Consider the following 22,869-nt stretch of genomic DNA (forward strand, 5'->3'; position numbering starts at 1 on the left):
GAGTTGCATAGTTGGGCAGTAGATCCTGTGCCAGCTTCATCCTAACGTACTGAAGGAAGTTACCATACCCTTAATTAAGTGGAATTTCTTATTAAAAGGTTTATGTATCTGAACAAAATCTACATATCTCCTAGGTGTACTGAAGGTTTATGTTTAAGAACTGCCAGTGAACCTACTGAAAGTCTGATTTTTATTTCAAGTGAGGCACTGGAGCAACAAACTTAGATAAAAGCTTTAATTTTTTATAAAGGGAATGCAGGTGAATGCAAAAAAAATAATAATAATAATTTAGTCCAGTAATTTTTCCTCTAAGTGTCAATAACAGCTTACTGTTAATAAGAGGGCTACACAAATAGCCATTTGAAAGATTTAAATACAAAGTCATCAAAATGGGAAGAAACACCCTCTGCTGTTTCACGGTAAGCATGTGTGAAGCTGCTGGCTGTTGTTGTTCTGCTCTTATAAATTCAGATATGGGTTACCAGTACAAAAAGTAGGAACAACTCTGAACTGCAAGTCTTCATTCAAATGTTGGGTGTGTATGGATGTTGACAGAGAGTGACTACTGGGAAGTTTGAAATTAAAAAAAAAAAAAAAAAAGCCTTCTAGCTGTTGACCTTCATGCTCCAACATCAGTGGCTGTGGCTGGGTATCTGTAGCAATACAGTTTGTTGTCTGCACCTCCACTCAATAGCAACTGATGACAGAAAAAGAAAATTGTAGTCAACATCAGAACTATGCAAAATTCCCTAACAAATGTTAGAAATTCTCATTTTTCTCTCCTTTAAGATATGAGAAGAAATGATAAATGATGAACTGTTAATGCATGATGAAAATTCAGAATCCAAACATGAGAGCAGTTTTGTCTCTGGCTCTCCTCCCAGAATTAGAAGTTTTTGTGGAAAACTTCTAAAGCTCTTTCTGCCTTTTCCTGTTTTCTAACTGGAGCCACATTGAGAGTTTTAAACCTTAGCATAAAATAATAAAAACATTTTGCATGTTTGTATCGTTACAGTAGCAGAACAGCTTGCTACAGAGGATTACAAAGTTTCCCCCTTCTACTTGCATCGCCATGCCTGATGTCTCCATTCTTGCTGCTGCTTTAGTCTCTGGCAGAAAATGGTACTTGGAATGCGTTATTTTCTCAGTGAGATGTGCTGCTGTTCTCATTTCTCTCCCCATGTGGAAGATGAATATAATGCCCACTTAGTGCTACGGAACTTAAACTCTCATCCTACCTCCTTTCACAGTTGTACAGGGAAGCACTGCAATGACAGTAACACCTTTTTTACCCACTATCAACCAAAGCAACTAAAACTTCTCCCCCTCTTCTGCCATTAAGCATGTTATATACCATAAGCAATACTGCCTTTAGCCCATTTCCTAACCACAATGCTTAAGCAGATTCGCTCTTCACATTCTTACCCCTGCTTCTGTCCAGTCCACGCACAAAACCTTATCTTCATGAGCAGCCAAGTCATACAGTGGAGCTTTGCAACTGGTAAAACACAGGTATATACAGTCACCTGTTTGAAATCACGTGAGCACTTCAACTCTTTAACAATGTACGGATATCCACAATTTGTGACCTTTCTGTTGCATTCTCTGTAGCTGATTGCTTCAGTGTTAAACTCTCTTACGTCCCCAAAGAGAAAAGCAGCAGTATTTTTCACCTGCTTGAAAACTACTTTCAGGCAGAAGGTTAATGAAGGTCTTTCTTCCATGTGGATACTGTTTGACTGCACTTTTTTTTTTTTTTCCCAGAAAAAATACATTTAAGTTTCCTGAATGCAGACCATTATTTGAAATTTGTACGAAAGTGCAAAAGCAGTAGCAAGTGAAATGTCATTATATTAGAGTTAGTCTTTAGAAATAGCATGTTTTGTTCTTTAGCAGAGGAATGTGTAGCAGAACCACTGTTCTTAACCTCAATAGCAACATTAGGTTCCTAACTTGTGCTTCTCAGTCAGTGCTGCCCTTAATATCAGTGATGTCCTGTGTTGGAACACCACACAGCTCTCATGATTAAGCCAAAAGTCCTCAAATAGATTACAAATATTTTTCTTCATTATGTGCCTGACTCCTGAATCCTAGCAGATTTCCACCATCACCTCAGGAGTTTCCAGTGAATTTCTAACACTGACTTTGTGATTTCACTAGGCTAACTGACACTAAGCTTACGTGCCTTTGACTAGCATGGGACATGTGTCTATTTTACCTTCTTGTGTCCCACAGCTTCACAATGTTGTCCAGAGAACCAGAGATCAGCTGATGCTCATGGGTGGGTGACCACTTCACAGATGTCACCCAGCCTGTGTGAGAAGTCAGAGACAGGAGAACCAAGGAGCCATCTGGACAGGAGAAAAAAAGAAGCTGCTCACAGCCAATGTCAACTGCAACTGGCCCTTTTAAGATGCATACAAAATTTGGTCAGCAACACCTTTGTGCCTGAGGTAAGTGTCTGTCCCCAGTATTCTGCAATTGTTATCTCAGAAATCAAAGTGAACACACACAAAAAGTCACACTAGTTCTGGTAGAAGGAATTTATATTAAAAAAAAATAATAATAATTTCACTAAACTCTCTTCTCAAACATTCTTGGGAAAAAAAAAAAAAGCTTTTATTATTAGCAAATAAGAGGATAATACAGTTGAAATCTTGACTGGATTTATAGAAGCTGAATAAGTAAACGTCTCTATGGAATAAATCCAGTTGGCTCAGTTCTAAGTGATTAGCACTCCTGAGTAAGAAGGCACCAGAATAGTTTAACAAAATGACTGCTATTTTGCTTAAATGATGGTCCCACCAATTTGAGTGTGGCAGCTGAAACCGAGGGACTGAGTCCTTAAATAAAGTAAAATAAAACAGTACAGGTTTGCAACTATGCAGTTGAATGTATGTTATTAGGATTTCTTGTTTGTTTTTTAAAAAAGTGAAAACCAGTTGAATTAGTTTTCTGAATTATTTGATGAGAAACTAAAGTAGTCTTGCACTCAGTTACAGAAAATAGAAGAAATGTCTGCATTTAATAAAAGTTTCCAAATGGCTTATTTCTAGCAGAGGCACAAGAAGGCAAGTTTTGAGATGCTTTTGGAAAAACACCTTCATGAATGTGCATGTTTATCACCTCCTCACCTTTGCTACGAGGATCCCATAGTCTGATATGTCTGTCAGTACTCCCGGATGCCAGACGTCGACACAGAGGTGAGTAAGAAATGGAATTAAACACTTTGTTTCCTGTCTGTCAAAAACAAACAAACAAACAAAAACCTTTAAAAGAGGAGCTACTGGTTGGTTTTGCATAGTTATTTTTGTTTAAGGTGGACATCAGTTGAATATAGGAAGTACAGTGATCTCACCAAAGTTGATTTGAGACCCCCAGTCTCAGCATCCCAGAACTTAATGGTGTGGTCCCACGATGCACTGCAGATTTCTTCAGCATCTGACCAGAGCACAGAAGAGATGGCTTCTGTGTGGCCAGAGAGGGTTGCCAGGGGAGTCTAGGATTTAAAAGTGAGAATAAAGTGAGCATAATTAACACACCTACCTTTCAGTAAATAAAAATGTTTGATCTACCTCAGACATATCACCAAAGATTTTTTTCTTGTATAGTAACTATTAACAAGGAGAAATCATATTCTACGGCTGCACTTCACGATCTCCTACAAGCCTGGAGCTCATCTTACCCTTGTTAGTCCCAACTGTTCCGTTTTCTGCTTCTTCCGTGGTCTGTTAGCTGCTTCTTCCATTTCATCCTCTTCATCTGTAGGGACTATGAAAGAAGACAGACTTGATCTAGAGGTTTCCACACAATTTTTAAGACAATCCTTCCTGATGGGAAATCCCAACAGTAATTCAAGTATGTGGTAAAGACAATCTTTCCTTCAGAAATAGCATCCATATAAATACTCCTAAGCCACAAGAGCATATCTTGTAACAGTAAAAAAACAAAAACAAAAACATTCAAACGAAAAAAATTAGTCTATGTTACTAGAAAAGACCTGACCATCTTACTTTGTTACTTCATACTACATGTTCATATTACTTCATACTATGGTGTTAACAGACCAGAAAAATAACCCATAGGCCTTTGCTTTACAGTCTATACTCAAACCTGCATTTTATATAAACCCATCAAAAATAAAAGAAATGGACACAAAGTTTTGTGTTCTAAATAAAATAAACAGCAGCAGGCAGTTCAACGCTATACCTGAAATTGTTACCAACCAAAACAGTGACTTAAGATACTGTTTACAGTCTTGCAAAGCTATTGCAAAAAAAAAGAAAAAAAAGAAAAAAAAGAAAAGCAAAAGTTATAACTTTTATTAATAAATACCAAATTTTCTTAAAGAAAAAGGTTTTCAGGTATATTCCATCATTCAGGTTATTGTTAGCACCGTTCTGAACATGGCCAAGAATCTCAGCTTAGACTTACCTGCAGACCAAATCTTTAGCATTTTATCCCAAGATCCACTGCAGAACTGAACAAACAGAAATGTTTTGTTAACAGTTGTTCCTGACAGACCTCACAAGCCATACCAAGCACAGTTTCTCCTTGAAAAATTAACCAATGGATTGTAATACATAACAAACAATTCTGCACCCCTCAAATGGGACCAAAAAAAAGGTACAGATCAAATTACTCCTTTTCCTACCCCTGCAGGAAGAGTATCTATAAAATCTCTCTTATCACCAGTACTTTTCACCTGTCTGATAGAGACAAGATGAGAAATGCAACTCTACCTTTGGTATGAATGCTTCTAAGTGTTCAAGTCCTGCAGAAAGAGAAAATACCTCTTCCACTATCAGCTTCTTCTGAGTGTTTCTCTAGAAATACTTTTTCTGATCCAAAATTACTGTTGTAATTCATTATAACACACATTCATATGTGTAAAATGCAAGGTTTCCTTAAAAGTAAACTTTAACTTCACTCTCAGAAATCAAAAGCAGCACTGTTTAAAGCCACTTTCAGCCTTCTGTGGTACTGGAATAAGTGGATGTCTTTATTTGAAAAGAAGACCTGGTGTTCGTGCAGCACTCCTAGATTATCTTAGTAACCATAATTTCTAACAGGAATAGAAATGTATCTATGTCAGTCACAATAATATCATGACTGTCACTAGACAGGAAAAAGAAAGTTTCTTTTGAGTTACAGGTTGCTAACATCCCAAAATCCAAAGATTTTCTTCAGGGGGTCACTCACTTTAGTCCTTGTGCAATCAACTGCCACAGAGTCTACACTCCCAGCATGTCCTCTGCAGCAGTGAAGGGCTTTCACTTTGTTCTTCTCCACGTTCCACTCCCAGAGGAGGATAGTTTGGTCCATAGATGCACTGATTAACAGGCAGGATAAACTATCTGAGGAAGAAAGAAGGCATGTTCACCCTCAACTTTGCTTTCAAAAATATTTATAGGAATTGTTATAGTTGAAGAAATAGTAGATAGAAACCCTATCTACCAGTAATGTGATGTTCACATCATGTTACCCTGCAAGTAAAACTAATACAAGTAAGCCTGGAAAGGTGGTAGACAATGTGCATGTTAAACTACTACATTCATTACTGTTAATGGAATGTCTTAATGGCACCATTACTTGGTTTAAAAACAAAAAACAACTGATAGGGACTGACATAATATCTTGACTTCTGGACACGGTTGTGGGCAACCTGTTCTAGGTGTTGCTGCTTGCATAGGGCAGTTGGACCTCAACCCTTCATTCCTCAAGATTGAGAAATGCTGACACTTCTCTCCCAATAAATTGAACTATTATATACTGACCTTGCTTCACCCATGCCACATCCTTCACTACTTCTGTATGCCCAGCTATTGTCATGATAGATTTTCCTTCTAAAGACCAGATTCGGGCAGACTGATCATAGCAGCCAGTTAATATCCTGCAAGACACAGAATTTAACATAGTTATTTTTGAAGCTTTGAAGTTATCTTTGTTTCAATGAAACAAGAAATACAGAAGAATATGAACATAGTATCTGGTTACCTGAAATGACTTTGTTAAAAAAAAAACTGTGCAAAAAAAAAAAAAAGAAAAAAGAGCAAAGCTATGAGTGCGGGACAAAGAATAGCAATGGTAGTACTGCACATTCTGGTTGTGAGTCTTAAATTACCTTTTAAATGATGTACAAAATGTTGTTGTTCATAGTGTGTTAACAGGTGGATCCTGAAGCATTTTCAAACCATATGTTAGTACAGAAACATGGGCTAGTTGATTGGAAAATTAGTTTTAAAATACATTGCTTAAGGACAATTATATGCTTTAAAGAAAAGCCCTGCACAAAGCTATGCAGTTGTATTTGCTGCTGTACACCCATCCCATTTGAAGTCAAAAGGATTTAAGATTTAAAATAGATACATCTTGCTTCCTTTCAGAGATGGTAAACGGTATTTGTATTACCCATTTCTACTAAGAGTCCTATGTTGAAATATTTGTCTGGTTCTGTGCTGACTTCAACACAATTTCTGAGGTGTTAAAACTATAAAGTGCTTACAAAAGCAAACAGCTGTTGGACTTGATAGGCTAAAACGGAAAATCAAGTCAAAAGCAGAGCAGGGAGAAAATAACAGTTTAGTAAAGAAACAGAATAGCACTCCATTTAACACCATGGAGTCCTGTGCATATGTCAGGAGTAAGAAAGAAAAATCGTAGAACTGGTTTAGTGTGGTACCATTCTTCGGTGGCCTGAACAGAGCTGATCCAGTCATCGTGGAAGATGCACTCCTCGGGCTGCGGGGCCATGTATTTCTCCACATACTCGATTTCCACCACTTCTTCCTGAGCTCACAAACAAAATATTTATTTAGTGTGCTTTTATTTTTCTTAATAACAATCATACTTTAATTGCAGTGTGGTGCAAAGGTACAAGTGTTTTGGGCAGAGATATTGGCACCAACAATTCCGGGTTAGTGGACCTACAGCTGTCAGGTGAGTGATGTTGCTTTCTCTATAGCTGTAGCAAATTATGGTTAATAGCAAGCTGACAGCAGAAGCTATTATATTCACTGTTATCGCGTTCCTCTTCTGTATCTACTACTTAAAACTGGTGTCTAAAATATAATTCATAGGGTACGGCTTTCGCGAGGCGATACTAACTTCCCCCTCTGCCCTCAACTTAACTGCTGTTGCAGGGGCCTCAACACGTGTGAATGATGAACTTAAAGCACGGTACAGAGACAAGAGCTCGGATAACGGTGTTCCGTTGTCCAGAGCTACTAATCTCACACTCTGTCGTTATTTTGCCGTTCAGACTGAGTTTAAACTTGCGGGGACTTCTGGGTCACTCAGAAAAGCAGCCTCACCGTGGAGATGTTCTCCATCTCCATGTGCGTGACCAGCGGCACGCGCAGGAACTGGCCCTGGATGAGGAAGTCGAACTCCACATATTTGTGGTCCGCTGAAACAAAGCAGAGAGCGTTCCCTTTGAGGATGGGCGAGGGGCCCCGCGCCGAGTACCGAGCTGCTCCGGGCCGGGCCCCTCCCGCGGCACCTACCGGCGCGCGCCGCCAGCAGCTTGTTGATGAGATGACTGAGGTCGGCGGTCTCGGAGGCCGCGGGCACGGAGAACGGAACGTCCTCTACGGCGTACCTGCGGGTACGGTCCCAGGGTTAGCGGTCCCATCCCGTAACCGACCCCCTGGCCCGGCCGCGCCGCCTCACCTAGGATTCTCGGCGCGGAACCTCGCGGTGAGCTGCGCCATGCCGGCACCGTCGCCCCCAGCAGCCCGCGCGCCGTCGCGGAGCCCCTCCCGCCGCCGGGCACCGCGCGTGCGCTGAGGGGCGGCCTCCATGGCGGCGCCGGCGGGAGCCCGGGCGAGGTGGGGCGGGAAGGGCGCGGGGCGGGGGAGGGGCGCGGTGTCCCCGGCGGAGGGCGGTGCCCCGCGCCTCCCTCGCCGTGAGGGGCGGCGGTGAGCGGGGCCGGGGAGGCGAAGGAGGCGAGGCGCGGGCGACAGCCGCCGGCCTGCCGCGCCCCGCAGGAGGAGGCGCGGGGCGCCGCCGCAAGGGTCCCGCTTTCGCGCCTCCCGCCGTGCGGGCTGGGGTGTCCGTGAGGCGGGCCTCGTGTGAGGCGGGCGCCGCGTTGCCCCTCCGGCGTTACGGTGCCGTGAGCTGCTCCCGCACCTGCCGTGAACACCCGCTATGCGTTCGTTCGCCTGGTTGTAACTTGTCGCTGGGGGCGTCGCCATGCCCTCACCGACCCGTTACGGCGTTACTGTCTGTGACTCGCGCCCTGTGTGGGGGCTGACCTGCTGACCTCAGGGGCAGCTCTGGAGGGAGTGTTTAATTGTGGTAAGCCTTGCGATTTTAAGTCTTTTCTTAAGACCTTTGCGTTATTTTATAATAACAATCGTGGAGCAGCAAGGCCTCCATCCGTACAGCCGAAGTACAGGCTGACGGCAGGACAGGCAGAATTGCTGTTAGCAGTGCTGCAGGCACGGATTTGTACAATCCAGCTTTTTTTTTTTTTTCCTTTTTTTAACGGTAACACACTGAGGTGCCTGAGGAGATTCCCATATGTCAGTGCAATCCAACATGCTTCTTGTCACTGTGAGTTCATCTCTTTTGTTTTTGTAATGCTTCAGCTTTCTTTCTGAGACTGATATCCACACTGTTGTCTCAGCGTTAAAAGTTAGATGTGGGGCTTCAGGATGCAGCACTTCTCAGGGCCTCACGGCTGGGGGCAGAGCAGCACCCACTGCTGAGAGCACCTGGAGTGCTGTCCTTGGGGCGGATGTGTCTGCGGTCTGCTGCATTATGAGGAGGAAAGGCTTGGAGCAGCTGGGATCTGCCTTTCGTAGAATCATAGAATGTTTGGGTTGGAAGGGGCCCTTGAGATCACCTGGTTCCAACCCTGCTGTTGTAGGCAGGGACAATTCTATTTAGACCGGGTTGCTTGTGGCCCCGTGCAGCCTGGCATTGAATGCTTCCACAGCCTCCCTGGGCAGCTTGTTCCAGTGTCTCACTACTCTTACAGTATCAAGCAATCCTGAGCAACCAGCGCATTTGTCTCTGGCACTGATTTGCTGATATCAATGCTGTAGGCTGGACTGTAGTGCATTATGTTGGCTATCTTGAAAATCCTGTCTATGAGACTGCCGTTGATGCTCTGGTGATGGAGTTGTGCTTACCTGTGTGTACTATGCTTCGTGGCTGCTTACCCTCTTCGTGGAGTTGGACTGAAGTGGCCGCAGATATTGCTTTATTTGAAGCAGAGCATTCCCTGTGGGGCAGGCAGGGTAAGGGAAGCGGCCCTGTGGGGTTCAAAACGCTGGGCTGGGAGTGGCCTAGGGCTTTCTGGGGAGTGCTGCCACTGTTGCTCAGTTCTGCACTGACTTTAAGCACTACATCTCCCCTGGGCTTCCTGGTAAATATGTGTTGCTGGTGCGTTCTGTTTGAAATTGTTGTGTACAACTTTTAGGAATAGATAGCTATGTATTATTTACTCATTTATGTCAAATATCCATGAATGGATCTATACACAGGAAACCATCTTATTTGAGGAATTTGTCAGTAATACTTATCTAGTTGTAAAGCATATTAACTATGTATATGCTTTTAAGCATGCATGTAAATATATCTCTCTAGGATGAAAAAAAAATCATCTTTCTGTTTGGGATTGCACAGAAGTGAGGTTTATGAAGCCTGAATGGTTACACCACAGAGTTCATTCCAGGGTGGTATGCATGCCCCGATTTCCCTGGGTTAGAGCAGTGGTTAGACAAAGCTACCAAACAGAAACAGACTGAGGGCTTCTTTAAAACACAAAGGTACAATTTGAGGCACAAGGTGTTTCTGGGCTGTTTATACCAGGAAGCCAAAAGACTATCACTGTGTATTTGCTCTATGGCTATCATTTTTGTTTGGGCTTTATTAACCAGCCTGTGAAGTGGAGAACATTGCCTGCTTGGGCTGCTGGTTCATCCTTGTGCAGCTGTCCTGGTGCTCTGGAGAAAGGTTGCAGAGCACTCAGAGCATGCTGTTGTTCTCTTCAGGTTACTTCTAAGAACTGAATCTGCTGCCTCAGCTAAACTGACGTATCTTGACATCTTAGTTGGGGGGAACTGGTTGAGTGATGTGAGTGATAATGAAATCCAGCTCTGACTGGTGTGTTTTTTTTTAATATATATTTTTTTCTTCTGCTTTCAGTATGCTTTATGTATTTAAATTGAAATATCTCGTAATTGCTTTCAGATCCAAAGCTCCAAAATACTTAGTAAAAGTTAATAACTTTATTTAGAGCTTGGTTTGGAATATCCTCACTTGAAAATTGAATGGAAAATTAAATCTGCTTTAGATTAAAGTATTTATTCTATTAGACATATGAGCAGCTTCACTTCACATTGTTGTTCATACTAGCAGGATGCTTTATTCATTTTCAGAAGCCAAGATGCAAGTTTACTTTGACTGTAGTCCTTGTATTTTTACAGAGCAAAACACATTTGTGCTTCCAGGGCAGTACAGCTCTTTCCAAAAGGTTTTCTAGCTTTTTACATTCTCTTCAATAAAGCTGTAAATGGTTGAGAAGCCACAGCCAAGGTGGTCTTACTGAAGAAATTGTCTGTATTGTGAAGAATATAAAGCTGTTAACATACTGCTGCTTGTCTTCAATATAAATACTGGAGGGAAAAATTAAGTGCCTTTCTCCATCCTCCACCCAAACTCTAGGAATTGTCTCCTCTTCACTTTGGCATGTTGTGTATGTTCTGGAATATATTACATGCTTTAGTAAACGTCAGGGCTGGGTGAATTTGTCATTTTGTCGAGCTGCTTATAAATATTTGGGACTGGTCACTCTTTAAAGGCTGTGCTGTTTGGATCCAAGCCTTAAACTGTGGCTGTGGCAGTTCACTGTCTAATATTCTCTGTTTGCTCGCAGGTTTGTAGTGGGCTTTTCTTTGGGATGAGAGATAGATCTCCCAAGTGCTGGGAGCTCTGTTGTTCTGTCCTTCATCTCTTGGTTCACGCCAACCTTTCTTTCCAAACATCTGCTGTTTTTCCTGCCCAAAGCTAAGAGCTGCGGGCTAACAACAGTAACTGCCTGTCATTTAAATGTTGCTTTTTACTTCTTCAAAACAAACTCAATATGCTTCAAGATGGCTGCATGACAGATTTGGATAATTGAAGTCCTGTGTGTTATTATGGAAGGAGGTGACTAATATTTTCATAAAGCAGCGCTGGTGTATCTTTAAATATCAAATATCTCAGGATGTGAGGAGATTAGCGCTTGTGAACTGGATGCAAAGCAGAAGAGTCGTTGTATGGCTTATCTGTATGTGCAACAAGTCGGGCAAATTGTCTCACACAAGGCACTAAAACAGACTCCTGGAGCAACATGCTGACATTTTTCTGCAGTGAATAATAAAGTGATAAAGAAGCAAGGGTCTTTATCTTGAGGGATTTGTTGTGAGCGGGCAGCAGGGCTGGAAATTGTCAGGCTAGATTTTTAAGACCAAAAAAAGCCTGCAGCAGTATCTTGGTTCAGCCGAAAGTACTGAAATGGTTCTGTAATTTTCCAGGTCATCTTGTAATGGAAGAAAATGGACCGTGATGTCGTTATGGAAAGATCTCATGTTTTGTTTGTAGGCAACCTCAGCAGCACTGGGCAGTCAGAAATGTGCAGTCAGGGTTTCCAGATGAAATACAAAAGTCCTGGTTCTGTAGGGGCTTTTGCATCATCTCTGATTAATTTACAGTTCAGTATCACATCAGTTTATTTATTGTTCACTTTACACATTATCTGTCCTTAATAAGAACAGAAATTCCTTCTGTCTTGTTCTTGTGCCATTCAGTTTTGAACTGCTGAATATTTGGATGCTGCATGTCATGATGGTAATTGTATTTCCTAACTCCCGTTACTGCGCTGCAGAAATATTTCATTGTGACAGTGGAATTCCTCATTAAAATAACGCTTGGTGTGTCTCAGTGTAGAAGGAGTTCAGATCACTTGAAACGCGGATCAGATTGCTCAGTCACTACGTGTCATGTGTGCATTTGTATTTTCAGCATGACAGTGGAAAATAGAAATGGGACTTGCGGCTCCTTGCATAGAAAGACATAGAGCACCGCCTGAGCATAACGTGTTTCCTGACCATTCAAACGCTCTTTTTTGTTTTTAAAAGTGGCAGTCTCTGCTTGGGATTGAGTTTTACTCTTTTTCCTCTGAAAGCGTGTGACCTGCATGGCTTCCAGGGATCCGTCACTGGGACAGAGCGACTCTCCTGCAGCCTTGCCGATCGCCGTGCGCCTCTTGGGCAGCTCCGCGTCCTCAGCTGCGCCTGCGCGGCCGCCTCCACCTCTATCCACAGAGGAGCTCCACCTGCTCGAGCCCAATGGCCAGGCGCTCTGCGAGCTGCAGCCCCTCGGGGCGTCCAGTGCACACATGGTGAGTGCTGCCCAACAGGGCAGGTGGTGAACAGGCAGGTGATGGAGCCCTGTGAAGGACCCCTGAAAAAATGCAGAGCTTTTCTTATGTCTTGAGCAACAAGGTGAAACTTTTCCATGCTCCAGTTCATGCTCCTGTCGCTCTTCCTTAAGTCGGGAGATTCTACCTCCCGCTGTACTCATTTTATTAAAGAGCAGCATTTGTCATTACTTAGCATTTGTTCTCATGTGGTGAGATCTCATGCTGCTACCACTGCTGCTCTCTCTATATCTGCTGGATTCGTTTCTTTTGTTTCATAAGGACTGGGATATTAGCAAGAAGCCAACCCATTCTGTCAGTCCTTTTGTTTTGAGTTACTTTGCTGGAAAACCTTGATTTATAGTTCTTAGGTGTCTTGTTACAAAGTAAGTGTTCTGTCACTTAAGGATTGTGGTTGGCACGTGTTGCACTGTCATTTAAAGGCACCTCACCCGTTTGAACTGTAGTAAATCAGAATCGAGGTTATATTTTCTTCTGTCTGCTTTTGCGTAAAATGCTGCCCATAGAGCTCAGTTTCTCAGGGGTAAGATTGAAGGCTTTAACATGTTATGATTAATTCTACTAGTTTGTGAATGGGATTGCAACGATTCCAACAATGAATGGTCTTTGAGTTCTTTCAGTTTCAAATAAATGTGTAATTCTTTGTAGAATCCCCTAAGGTGTTGTTTTTTTTTTTTCCATCTCCTTTAAAGAGCTAAGGGGTTTTTATATAAGGTGGAAAACAGTTTTAACTAATGAACAATAAATAGGTGGTTTTCTTAATATGTAAATTCAAGTTAACTTATAGACTGTAATTCCAGCCAGAATATTTCCTGTTCTAATAATAAACATAACTGATCGACCTGCATCCTGATTACTGCGGCAGCTAGCATCACTCATACTTTTGTGTGATCACCATACAGATGATTGTTGCCAGCCAGTCAGAAAATGGCCAGGTGCTTCATGTCATTCCTTCTGCCCAGCCAGGAATGGCCCAGGTGATAATTCCTCATGGTCACCTTCTGGATGTCACTGGCACTCAGGGTGAGTTGAAGCTGTGGGACGTGAGAACTAAATGTATCCTTTGTGATTCTTCTAATTTCTTTATTTTTTTAATGAATCTCTTGTTTGTATGCTTCCTTTCCTTGCCAATCTTAGAAGACCAAAATTCGTACTTAAATGATCTGTTTCGATTATGAATGTGGCCCACAGCGTTTTCTGTTGGACAAAGCACTGTGAAATAAGGGTTATTTTGCTCACTTTAGATGTGTCATGGGTAAATTGAGAAGTCAAGGACAAAGCTGCTTGTCTTATTTACCATTAATAACTATATTTGTGCTACATCAGAGAACTATCATCAGCTTCAAGTTTTTATTATCTTCTTGATTCATTTTTGAGTTGAAGAGTTAGTTCAAGGAATACAGAGAAGAGAATTCATGTTCTGGTCTGCACCAGAGACCACATTTGGCAAGGCATCTTTTGTGAAGCCAGAAGTAAAGTATTAGGTAGAAATTCAGTTCCCCATGAAGCGAATGGGTTCTAACTTTTGTTTTATTGCCAAGATTTTGCCCTCAGTGTGTAAAGTGCTGCATCCTAAGTGTGTGCTGAGGTGTGCAACTACAAGCACAAATTTTAAGCTCATCTTGAGGAGCACTCGTTATCTATCTGTAAGCCAGGCTGGATGGCTAAAGGGTATGTGCTAGTTTGCATTCACAGAATAAAACTGAGAACTTAGTTGTCGTGTTTTGTCAGAGTCTGAAAAATACGTTAAACTGTTCTGTATTTTCTGGAAGAAAAAAAAAAAAAAAAATAAAAAAAAAAAAGAAAAATCTCAAATATTGAGCAAATTCTCCAAATCTGGGTACTGCTTGAGCATTCCTGTGGAAGAAGAGATTAAAGATAAGACTAATGTTTGGGCTTCAAGTTGTCAGTCAGCCTTTTTCACTTAAGGCTGGAATATGATTTCAGGATCCTACATTGAACGTGTGCTCCTGTGCTAATGCTTCTCGTTCTTTCCTCCCTCCCTACCTGCAGGGGTGAGACCACTGTTTAGTTAGCATAGTCTTATATGAGTTCACGCTGACAGTGAACCTGCAGGTTCTGAAGAATTGCTGCTACTTTTTATAGGCAATAATTTGTAACACTTAATAGTATTTTTGCATTCACATTTTTCATCCTATGTGGTGCTCCCTGTGCGCATAGATCGTTTTTGCAGTGTTTGAGTGCAAGTTCTATAACAGTACTACTGATTTTTTTTCTTTTTCAAGGAACTTACTATGTAAAAGACTTTGTAGTAGTTTGATCTTTGAAATGCCATTAGGAAGACTTGTCAAAGATTAAAGGGGAAGGAGAATAGAGTGTAAGAACTTGAGTTTCTCTTACCTGCAGGTAGTGGTAATAGATAAAATGGCACAAGCTTCAGAGCAGAGCTTAGGCTTTTGGGAGTGTGCTTGTTTAGAAGGAGCCAGAGCTCCAAGCTTTGAGCCTGAGTGATGTCTCTCTGATACACACATTCATGAATCTTCTGACACGTAGTGGAAGTGCTGAGTCATGGCCTGAAACAGTGATTGTGCACCTCGTAGGAAGGCAGGGCCAATCCAGGGGAGCTCAGGTGCATGCGATGCAGTGCAATGCAATGCAGTGCACTTGAGTGACCAGAAGGGGTCGAGCCCGGATCGGCTCCTACACAGACCTCATTTAAGGGCTGTCAGGGGGAGGCAGTGGTATCTCGCTGGAGATCCCTGCCTACCTTTGGAAGGTAAGCAGCTTTTTTGCCTTCATTTCTGTCCACGGCTGCTGCTTTTGGGTTTGTCCTCATTTGTTGCAGCCAAAGACTTTGCCACCCTGCTATTATTGCTATAGTTTCCATCACATTATAGCATTACGTGATAGAAGCTGTCTAGCGGGCTGATTTCTGTACTGAGTCAATAACTCACTTCTCTCTCTCTGAATTGGGGAAAGAAGCTTCCATAATTGAAGAGCAAAAATCCTGTATTTAAAGAGATGTCTGTTTTATTTATGCCAATGCCAAAATATCAAATATCTGCTTTCACAATTTTCCTTTACTGTATTGCCTACCTATATGCACGGGCTTCAATACAATGCTGTTTTCTGGCTTACAGATTGCTTCCTGGCTGAAACATTTGTTGTAATGGTGCGTCAAATTCAGTTACCAGAGAGACCTCACCTCTCTCACAGTATCAGAAAACAGACAAAAAAAAACAGAAAAGGAAGTTTTGCTTGTTCAGGTGTTCTTTCTAATGACAAAGTAGTATCATAATCTCCTTTCTTATTTTACAAGCAACTGCTGTGAGATTTGCAGCAGGATAAAATAGGCAATCCTATATGGATTTGCGAAAATGTAAAACAGATTTTAAAGTTCTATTTGTTTACTTTGTTATGGGGTCATTAGCAGTAACACAAATATCAAAGTCTCTAAATACAAACAGCCCTATCAAGTGTGTTTTCCTTGAGCTGCATCTCTCCGTAGTTTTTCTTTTGGACATACTCTTATTTCATCATTCAATTTTTGCATGTTGGAGAAACAAACATTTTATTGTAGTTTGTGATTGCTCTCACTCTATCTCCACATGTTAACCGGGGCATGTTTTATTTTTATAAAGATGCTTCAGAAGAGAAGTGTGATGATGGGAACTTGCAGACTGTGGCAGTGGCTGCTATAGCAGACAGTGCGAGCAGTTACATTCTCCATCCACAAGCATCTCTCACCATATCAAAAAAATCAGCAACCAGGTAGGTCAGGAGTTGAAGAGCTTAAGAATCATTTTGATCTCCTGCTAATACTGCTGAGTTTTCTTATACCTATATACTTTTATATATCAATTAACAAAACTTCTTAAGTTAAAATAGTTCACTTATTGCTTAATTCTCTTTGAAATCTAATTTTGTACCCTTGCTAAATGTTGCCTAGTATTCTAATTGTGAATACTGTGGGATTTTTGGTGCCCCCCCCCCTCCCCCCCCCCGGAAAAAAAAAATTCCTTGTTTTATGAACTGTGGGTCTGCCTTGTATTGGTTTATACTTCTTTGAAATGGAGAAGTAGAAGAGATTAGAATAATCCTGGCACTATAACACAAATTATATATATTCAAGCAACATTTAAAATGAAGTGAAATGCTCTGTGCATGGATGTCACAAACAGTTTGTGTTACAAGAATGATCCTGGAGAGGAGACACTTTTTGTACAGACAGGAGGTAATGCATTTGGGTTTTGGAATGATTGATGTCTTAAGCTGCTGCAAGCATGCATTGTTTCCATTCCAGAATTTAGGGAGTAAAAGAAGTAGATACTGACTTCAAATAGTTATTGCAGCTGTTGGGTTTTTTGTTTGTTTGTTTTTGAGACTTAAGGTATACAACATGCAGTATTTAACATGTATTGAATATCTGTTTAATCATTGTAATTCTATCACCGGTCTGCGTAAGAAAGTTTTCAAGGTACTCAGCCCAGTGTATTTCACAATACTGAATGATAATAACAGCCAAAATATACTGAATGTTCAGAGACTTGTTGAACGAAGAAGACAGCTATTTAATTACTTAGGAAAAAAAAAAAAAAAAAGTGAATTATTTTAATAGTGAAATAGAATATGGAGAAAATGAATCCCAGGTTCTCAAGACAAGTTGATGTAATATATATAGTTTGGTCATATGCTGTAAGAAGTTATGTAATGCACTGATTTGATGTGATAGCAATAGTTTAGACTAAAAAATTACTTTCTTGAGTGTGTATGTACTGTTATTGCATTTTTATTTTTTGTTTTCCAGAATATTAGAAGACTCCTTTCCCATCCCTCTCCAGCCCTTGCCAACAAATGCACCTGCATGGGCGCGTCGTCTCTGGAACTGTGAGGTGAGCTGCAAGGAATTCTGACTCAATGTCTTTTGCATCAAAATCCTATTTCATGACAGAAGTAATGTTTATGGTTATAGAAATGGCATTCAAGCTTTTGGGTGTTACGAGATTGGACCAGCACTAGTGCTACTAGTAGTGCATTTCATGTGTGAAATGTTATGGAATTCCTTTCTTTTTGGGAATGTCCGACTGTCAACAGCTCCTGAAGCCTAGATTGTGCTTCTGAAATCTCTCATGGCCATACAGTGCTGAAAAGAGCCACTGATTCCTTTTTGCATGTACAATGTTATCAAGTTCATTCATGATACAGAAAAAAAACTGTTGCCTTCTGCTGAGCAAACTGCTTTTCATTAAACTTTGTGAACTTTATATTTGGGAAAGGTTTATACCTCTTTTTCCAATTACACATCAAGAAACCATAAAATGGTCTTTTTCTCCTGTGAATTGTACAGATAATTCACCACACTAAATGGAGAATTTGCAAATCTGGTGAAACTGAAACTGTCTTTATTGCCTGTCATGGCATTTGACTTAAACAGAGCTCTCTATTTGCACGTTGTTAGATATACAGAAATGTCTCTATATGGATGGCTGGGATGATGTTAACAGCTAGAATGCATCATAAACTGTTTAAAAGGAAAGACAGGATAGGAAAGTTCTTAAGATCACCTGCCTCAGCTTCCTGCTACTATACTCTTCCTGATGAATATTTATTTTACTTTCTCTTAATACTTTTTTGAAGGAAAAATCGTGCTATTTTATTCAGTTCTTCAGATTAAAGTTTTTTCCTGTTTTGGCTACTGTAGAAATTGCAGCTATGAGGGATTTAGAAAGGCAGCTTCTTTTCCTTATCCATTTAAAATGATTTTTAACTGAATGTATAAATATTCCTCATTTTGTTCTGTCTTTTATTTCACACAAATTCTATTGTCCCGTATGTCTGCTTAGACATTCAGAGATCAGAAAATTAGTACTATTAGTTCTTCCATGGTGGAGATGCTGTTCTCACTGAGTAAAGGAGCCACTTCAGGTGGCTGGTTAGTTGTTGAACTCCAGTAAGATGTATAGTTGCTGTTACTCCAATGTGTATTTCCCCATTTTGACAGACCTGTAGCTTATTTGAGTCATTTATTGCTGGCTTCATTATGGGAGGATTTGTATTACAGTCTGCTGTATCTATCTGAGTCTTATAAGAAACTTCATCTGTTGTGCTTAAAGTTCACAGCAGCCACAGTAGTGTAAGAGTTCTTACTTTAAAGAAAAAGGCAAAGTAGTGTCTGTTTGAATGTCTGCTTGTCTGTTCTGAGGATGTAGGCATCTGTTTCTGCTGAAATATTGGCTGTATGCATTAATCCTCTCTGTTCCCTTAAAAAAGTAAGAAAATAGCTTATCACTCTTCTCCCAGCAGAATTCAGGCCGTGGAGGAGTAATCCAAATTCTCTTCCTCCTTATGTGTGCCCAGCAGAGCTGCTTTGCTGAGTTCCAGTCAGTTACACAGTCCTTATAAATCCAGTGAGAGCTGCTCAGATGCACATGTGTTTTTATGGGCACAGAGACAGTGGAGTTTTGAGGTGCTGTTTATGTTTGCTGTGGTGTCTTGCAGAACGTGTTATTACGAGTAACAGGATAGAAGTATACAAGTAACAGGATAGAGAGGTCCAAGTACAATCTGGGGATCTGGTGGAGAGAATGCTGTACCTTTAGTCCAGTCATTCTTGGTGCAGAGCAATGTGTTAACTCACAGTTGCACTTTCTCAATAATTTTTCAGGATAGAAACAACCTTAAAGTGGAGGTCTGTGTGAATTTTACAGAAGAACTCAGCAGGTGGGGCCATGTCATGGCCCAGTTACATGTTGCCCGTAGTATATCCCAGGGTGTTGCCAGGACAGGGCTCTGAAGCACAGCCAGCGCCGCAGGTGCAGGCGAACACAGAACAGTAAAAGCTGCAACTGTCCAAAACTGGCACTATGTTCTGTGCTTCAGGCTGGTTTCCTGGCTGCTTTGCAATGCTCAGTTTACACTTGCAGTGCCTAGGCAGTGTAATGCTTCTGGCATCCTGCTGCTGCTACTTCAGTTGAGAGAAACTGCAGTCTTAATGTACGTACTTCAGTGTATGTACTCTTGCTGAGTTTGAGGTCAGGGAAGAGAAAAGGAATTACTTTTTTTTTTTTTTTTTTTTTGTCACTTGAACCTTGGCTGGAGTTAAAGGGTTGAAGAGAGGTAATTACTTTGTTAACAAAAAGTAGATTAAAAAAAAAAAGGTTATAGAAAAAAAAACATCATTAAAGTTTTCAGTGGTCTGCTCAGAATGCGTTTTCAGCATGCATCAGCATACTGAAATAAGGTATAATTAAAAGTACATTAATTAATCGATGATGCAAAGCTAAATTTATTTCTTTGGAACAGATGGTCTCGTGTATCCATTAGAAGCTGCTTGGGAAGCTCCTAGGGAGTGGGGAGCCTATGTGCTATGTGATTTTCTTTCTCTACCATGCATGTTTTGGGAAGATGTTCTGTTTTGTGCAGAAGTAAAGCTAGAACAGGAGACGGGGCCCTAACTTGTAATTTCTGCATGAGTTCTATACATTTTCTCTCATCTCTCAAGAATCAAGTCAAAGACCTGTTTAGAGTGACCAGATAAGGAAGGTATGGAAAGCTACTTATGCAATATTTGCAATTCCTCCTGTGAAAGGGGATAATCCTAGGTCTCTGTAAAGATATTTCTGTATCTTTCAGATTATTTCTGTCCACTTATGTTACGTATAATCTCTGACTAAGCAATCACTAGCATTTCTTCCTCTCTGCAGCTGTGTGAATGCAGCATATGCAGATTGTTTTATGTACCAGAATGGTGTGCATGCAGCACAGTGAGCTGCTGCTGCGTGAGCAGCTGGTACCTCAGACCAACTCTTGCCACTGATGTGTGCATACCCTTATCCTACTGGGCTCGTGCCAGCAGCAGTGCTGTGCTGCCCCACTTCATTTGGAAGGGGTTTGTTTGCTCTTTGTTGACTCAGTGTCTTGTTAACCACAGACACTTTTTTGTCAAGAGGTAATATTATGCAGTTGTCACCGATATTTTTTTTTTTTTTGAGATAATAATATTAGACATCTGCTGTTGCTTTTGTTGTATGTATTAAAACACCTGTCTGCTGCATTTTTGAAAGTGGCAAAAGGGATCCATCATGTGCTAGTATTCATTCACCATGTGTCTGCCCCATGGTTATGCTGTAAGCTGGCAGACTGCTCTGGGTGTTATTGTCAGCTGCTTGGTGTCCTGATCCTGTGCTACAGGAATCAAAGTGAGAATTATGTTCTGGGTTCACATGGAGGCTCGCTGCTGCCCCAGTGCTGTCAGTGCTTGCTGAGTGGCCCTGGTGTGCCAGCACTGAGCCAAATGAGATGGGCGGCTCTGAGTAGCTGAACAGCTATTAGAAGAGGTGCTACAAAGTCAATACATTGTTTTTTGTCACTGGTTTTGTTGTCCTTCTATGGAGCTAAATCTAGATGCAGTTTTTTCTGGAGTTGCCACAGCTTAGAAGAGGTCACTGCAACTGTAGCTGTTATCCAGTGGCAAGTCTTGCATCTTGTGTTTCTATACAACTTTGAGAATTGAGAGTGCCTTGAAGCTTTAGAAGGGGGTTATATGAGATGTTCAATTCAGAGATAATGCTCTAGGTGGGTGAGGCAGTTGCTGGTATTACATACAGGTGTATTCTGCTCCAACTCAGCTCTGTGTGTCCACTGAAGCAGATACATTTTAGCAGATACATTTCCATTACAATTTTTAGCACTTCAGAGATCCTCTGTGGCATCATATGAAAATATTCACTTAAGTTGAATTTGTCGAGGAGGTGACTGCAGGTAGAAGTTGTCCTCTGTAAATCAGTGTTGTCAGTAACTCTAGTCTTTCCTGGGGTTTTTGTGTGCTTAGGATCTGATGCCAGTGGAGACTGCTCTGATGCTAGATGCGATGGTAACTGTGCTTGTGAGAGTACTAGTGTGGGGGAGAATGTACAAAACACCAAAAACCTGAGCCTGTGTCCTCACGTGCGGAGTCCCTGACCGCCTTTGCTTTCTTGGGTAATGCAGAGCAGTCAGCTGGGTGAATAACCCTATTATTTCACCTCCTTTCCATGCAGAAAATTGGGGACTCATACCGCGGCTATTGTGTGAGCGAGACAGAATTAGAGAGTGTTCTAACGCTACACAAGCAGCAAACACAAAGTGTGTGGGGGACACGCCAGTCTCCAAGCCCGGCCAAACCCGCCACACGGTTGATGTGGAAATCCCAGTATGTCCCATATGATGGGATCCCCTTTGTCAATGCAGGTAACTAACTTCTTTTGTTTTAATAACTACTTTGAAAAATCTCAACATCAGTTGCCAACTGGCCACGAAGAAGGATCCTTGTGTTGTTCCTTAGTGTCAGTAAGCTCGAGGCTTAACAAAACAGAAACCAACCAACCAACAAAAAAGTTACTTGGGATCTCTATCCACAGTGTGAAGGAGCTTGTTTTCCTTGAAACCACAAGCTTTGTTGTGAGCGTTTCTTTCTCCTTGTTGTTTAGAAATAGATAAGTACCATTTGATGGTGGTTCTTGTGAATGAGCTCTTTAGATGGAAGTTCCATCTGCTCTGCCAAGACTTGGAGTTTCTCATACGGGTGAGAGCTTGTTCCAGTATTCTTGCCTAACTTGGAGATCCTTGGAAGAATCTGTTCCAATGGGATCCAACATGGTATTTAAACACCTCCCTTTAAAACGGAAATAAAAAATAAGTTAAAAAAGCGCATCAATATTCGTCAGCAGACAATTTTTTTAAAATGAATGTGCAGGCTTTACAGATTGGTAAATACATACTTAACTCACGCAATGCATATGTGAAATTAAGTTCATTCAAATCAAATTTAATATGCTTTAATTGTCACATGTGAATGAGTGGAGCATAGGTTATATGCTTTCTTTTTTTTTCCTGAAAGTAACTGAGGAAGTGAAACATTTGCCCCAACTTTATAGCTTCAGCCAAAAATTGTGAGGTATAAGAAAGCTGAGAACGAAGCCAAAACAATCTGTACTTTTATCAGCACCCTCTCTAAATGCATTTGAAACATCTTCAATTTTCTGTAAGATCTGCTTAATAAATGCATGAGTTGAGATATTTAGAACAAAAGCATGCAGGCTATTTCTTCCTTTACATGCTGCAGACTAGTAGAGACTGATTTTTAAGTTGTAACATTTTTAACTTTGTTTAGACCCCTGTACAAGCACTATGTATACATCTAATGTGTTGTCTTTCCAATGCATTTAGGTATAGAATGGAAACCCACTATGAAGAATGTTCATTAAAAACCTTTCAGTTCTATAAAGCAGAGGCTGGAAATATGGTTTACTGAGCTGCTGTTAAATCCCAGATAACTAAATTCTAAATGGTGCAGGAGAAAAGTCTTGCTCTCAAGGAATTTACTCATTTCTGCCCAAGTGAAACTAGTCTGTAGTGCCTTTCCCACTGTGATTCTGCTTCTGTTGTGGGGAAATAAAGTAGAAGAGGAAAGGCTAGATCGTTCCCTATGTATTACAAAA

At 41.1% G+C, this 22,869-nt stretch overlaps 2 protein-coding genes across 5 annotated transcripts in view; one reads left to right on the plus strand and one right to left on the minus strand.

The window, feature by feature from the left end:
• Positions 1 to 221: 221 nt before the first annotated feature.
• Positions 222 to 7,746, minus strand: WDR12 (WD repeat domain 12). The gene is made up of 13 exons (XM_042822317.1): positions 7,672 to 7,746; positions 7,506 to 7,600; positions 7,314 to 7,408; positions 6,683 to 6,789; positions 5,778 to 5,893; positions 5,203 to 5,357; positions 4,435 to 4,480; positions 3,686 to 3,771; positions 3,359 to 3,499; positions 3,135 to 3,240; positions 2,219 to 2,351; positions 1,426 to 1,498; positions 222 to 697 (listed from the first exon to the last, which is right to left on the minus strand). Exons 1-13 carry the CDS (start codon positions 7,710 to 7,712, stop codon positions 620 to 622), a joined length of 1,272 nt encoding a protein of 423 aa, XP_042678251.1. The 5' UTR covers positions 7,713 to 7,746; the 3' UTR covers positions 222 to 619.
• A 373-nt stretch (positions 7,747 to 8,119) lies between these two features.
• The window catches only part of CARF (calcium responsive transcription factor), a 30,022-nt gene continuing 15,272 nt past the window's right edge, over positions 8,120 to 22,869 (plus strand). For 2 of the 4 annotated variants that reach the window (XR_006169440.1, XM_042822314.1), the window contains exons 1-6: positions 8,120 to 8,556; positions 12,176 to 12,391; positions 13,333 to 13,453; positions 16,033 to 16,162; positions 17,199 to 17,283; positions 21,430 to 21,619. Coding sequence is in view for 2 of the 4 variants with exons in the window: in XM_042822314.1 (XP_042678248.1) it covers positions 8,524 to 8,556; positions 12,176 to 12,391; positions 13,333 to 13,453; positions 16,033 to 16,162; positions 17,199 to 17,283; positions 21,430 to 21,619 (775 nt within the window). In the remaining 2 variants the exon portion in view is untranslated. Of the gene's footprint in view, positions 8,557 to 12,175; positions 12,392 to 13,332; positions 13,454 to 16,032; positions 16,163 to 17,198; positions 17,284 to 21,429; positions 21,620 to 22,869 lie in introns of those variants that run through there. The other 2 variants (XM_042822315.1, XM_042822316.1) reach the window with 2 other exon arrangements.

Source organism: Centrocercus urophasianus, unplaced genomic scaffold (genome assembly GCF_019232065.1).
Source record: "Centrocercus urophasianus isolate 14NV4802_14NV808 unplaced genomic scaffold, USGS_Curo_1.0 seq_20, whole genome shotgun sequence".
NCBI classification, from domain to species: Eukaryota; Metazoa; Chordata; class Aves; order Galliformes; family Phasianidae; genus Centrocercus; species Centrocercus urophasianus.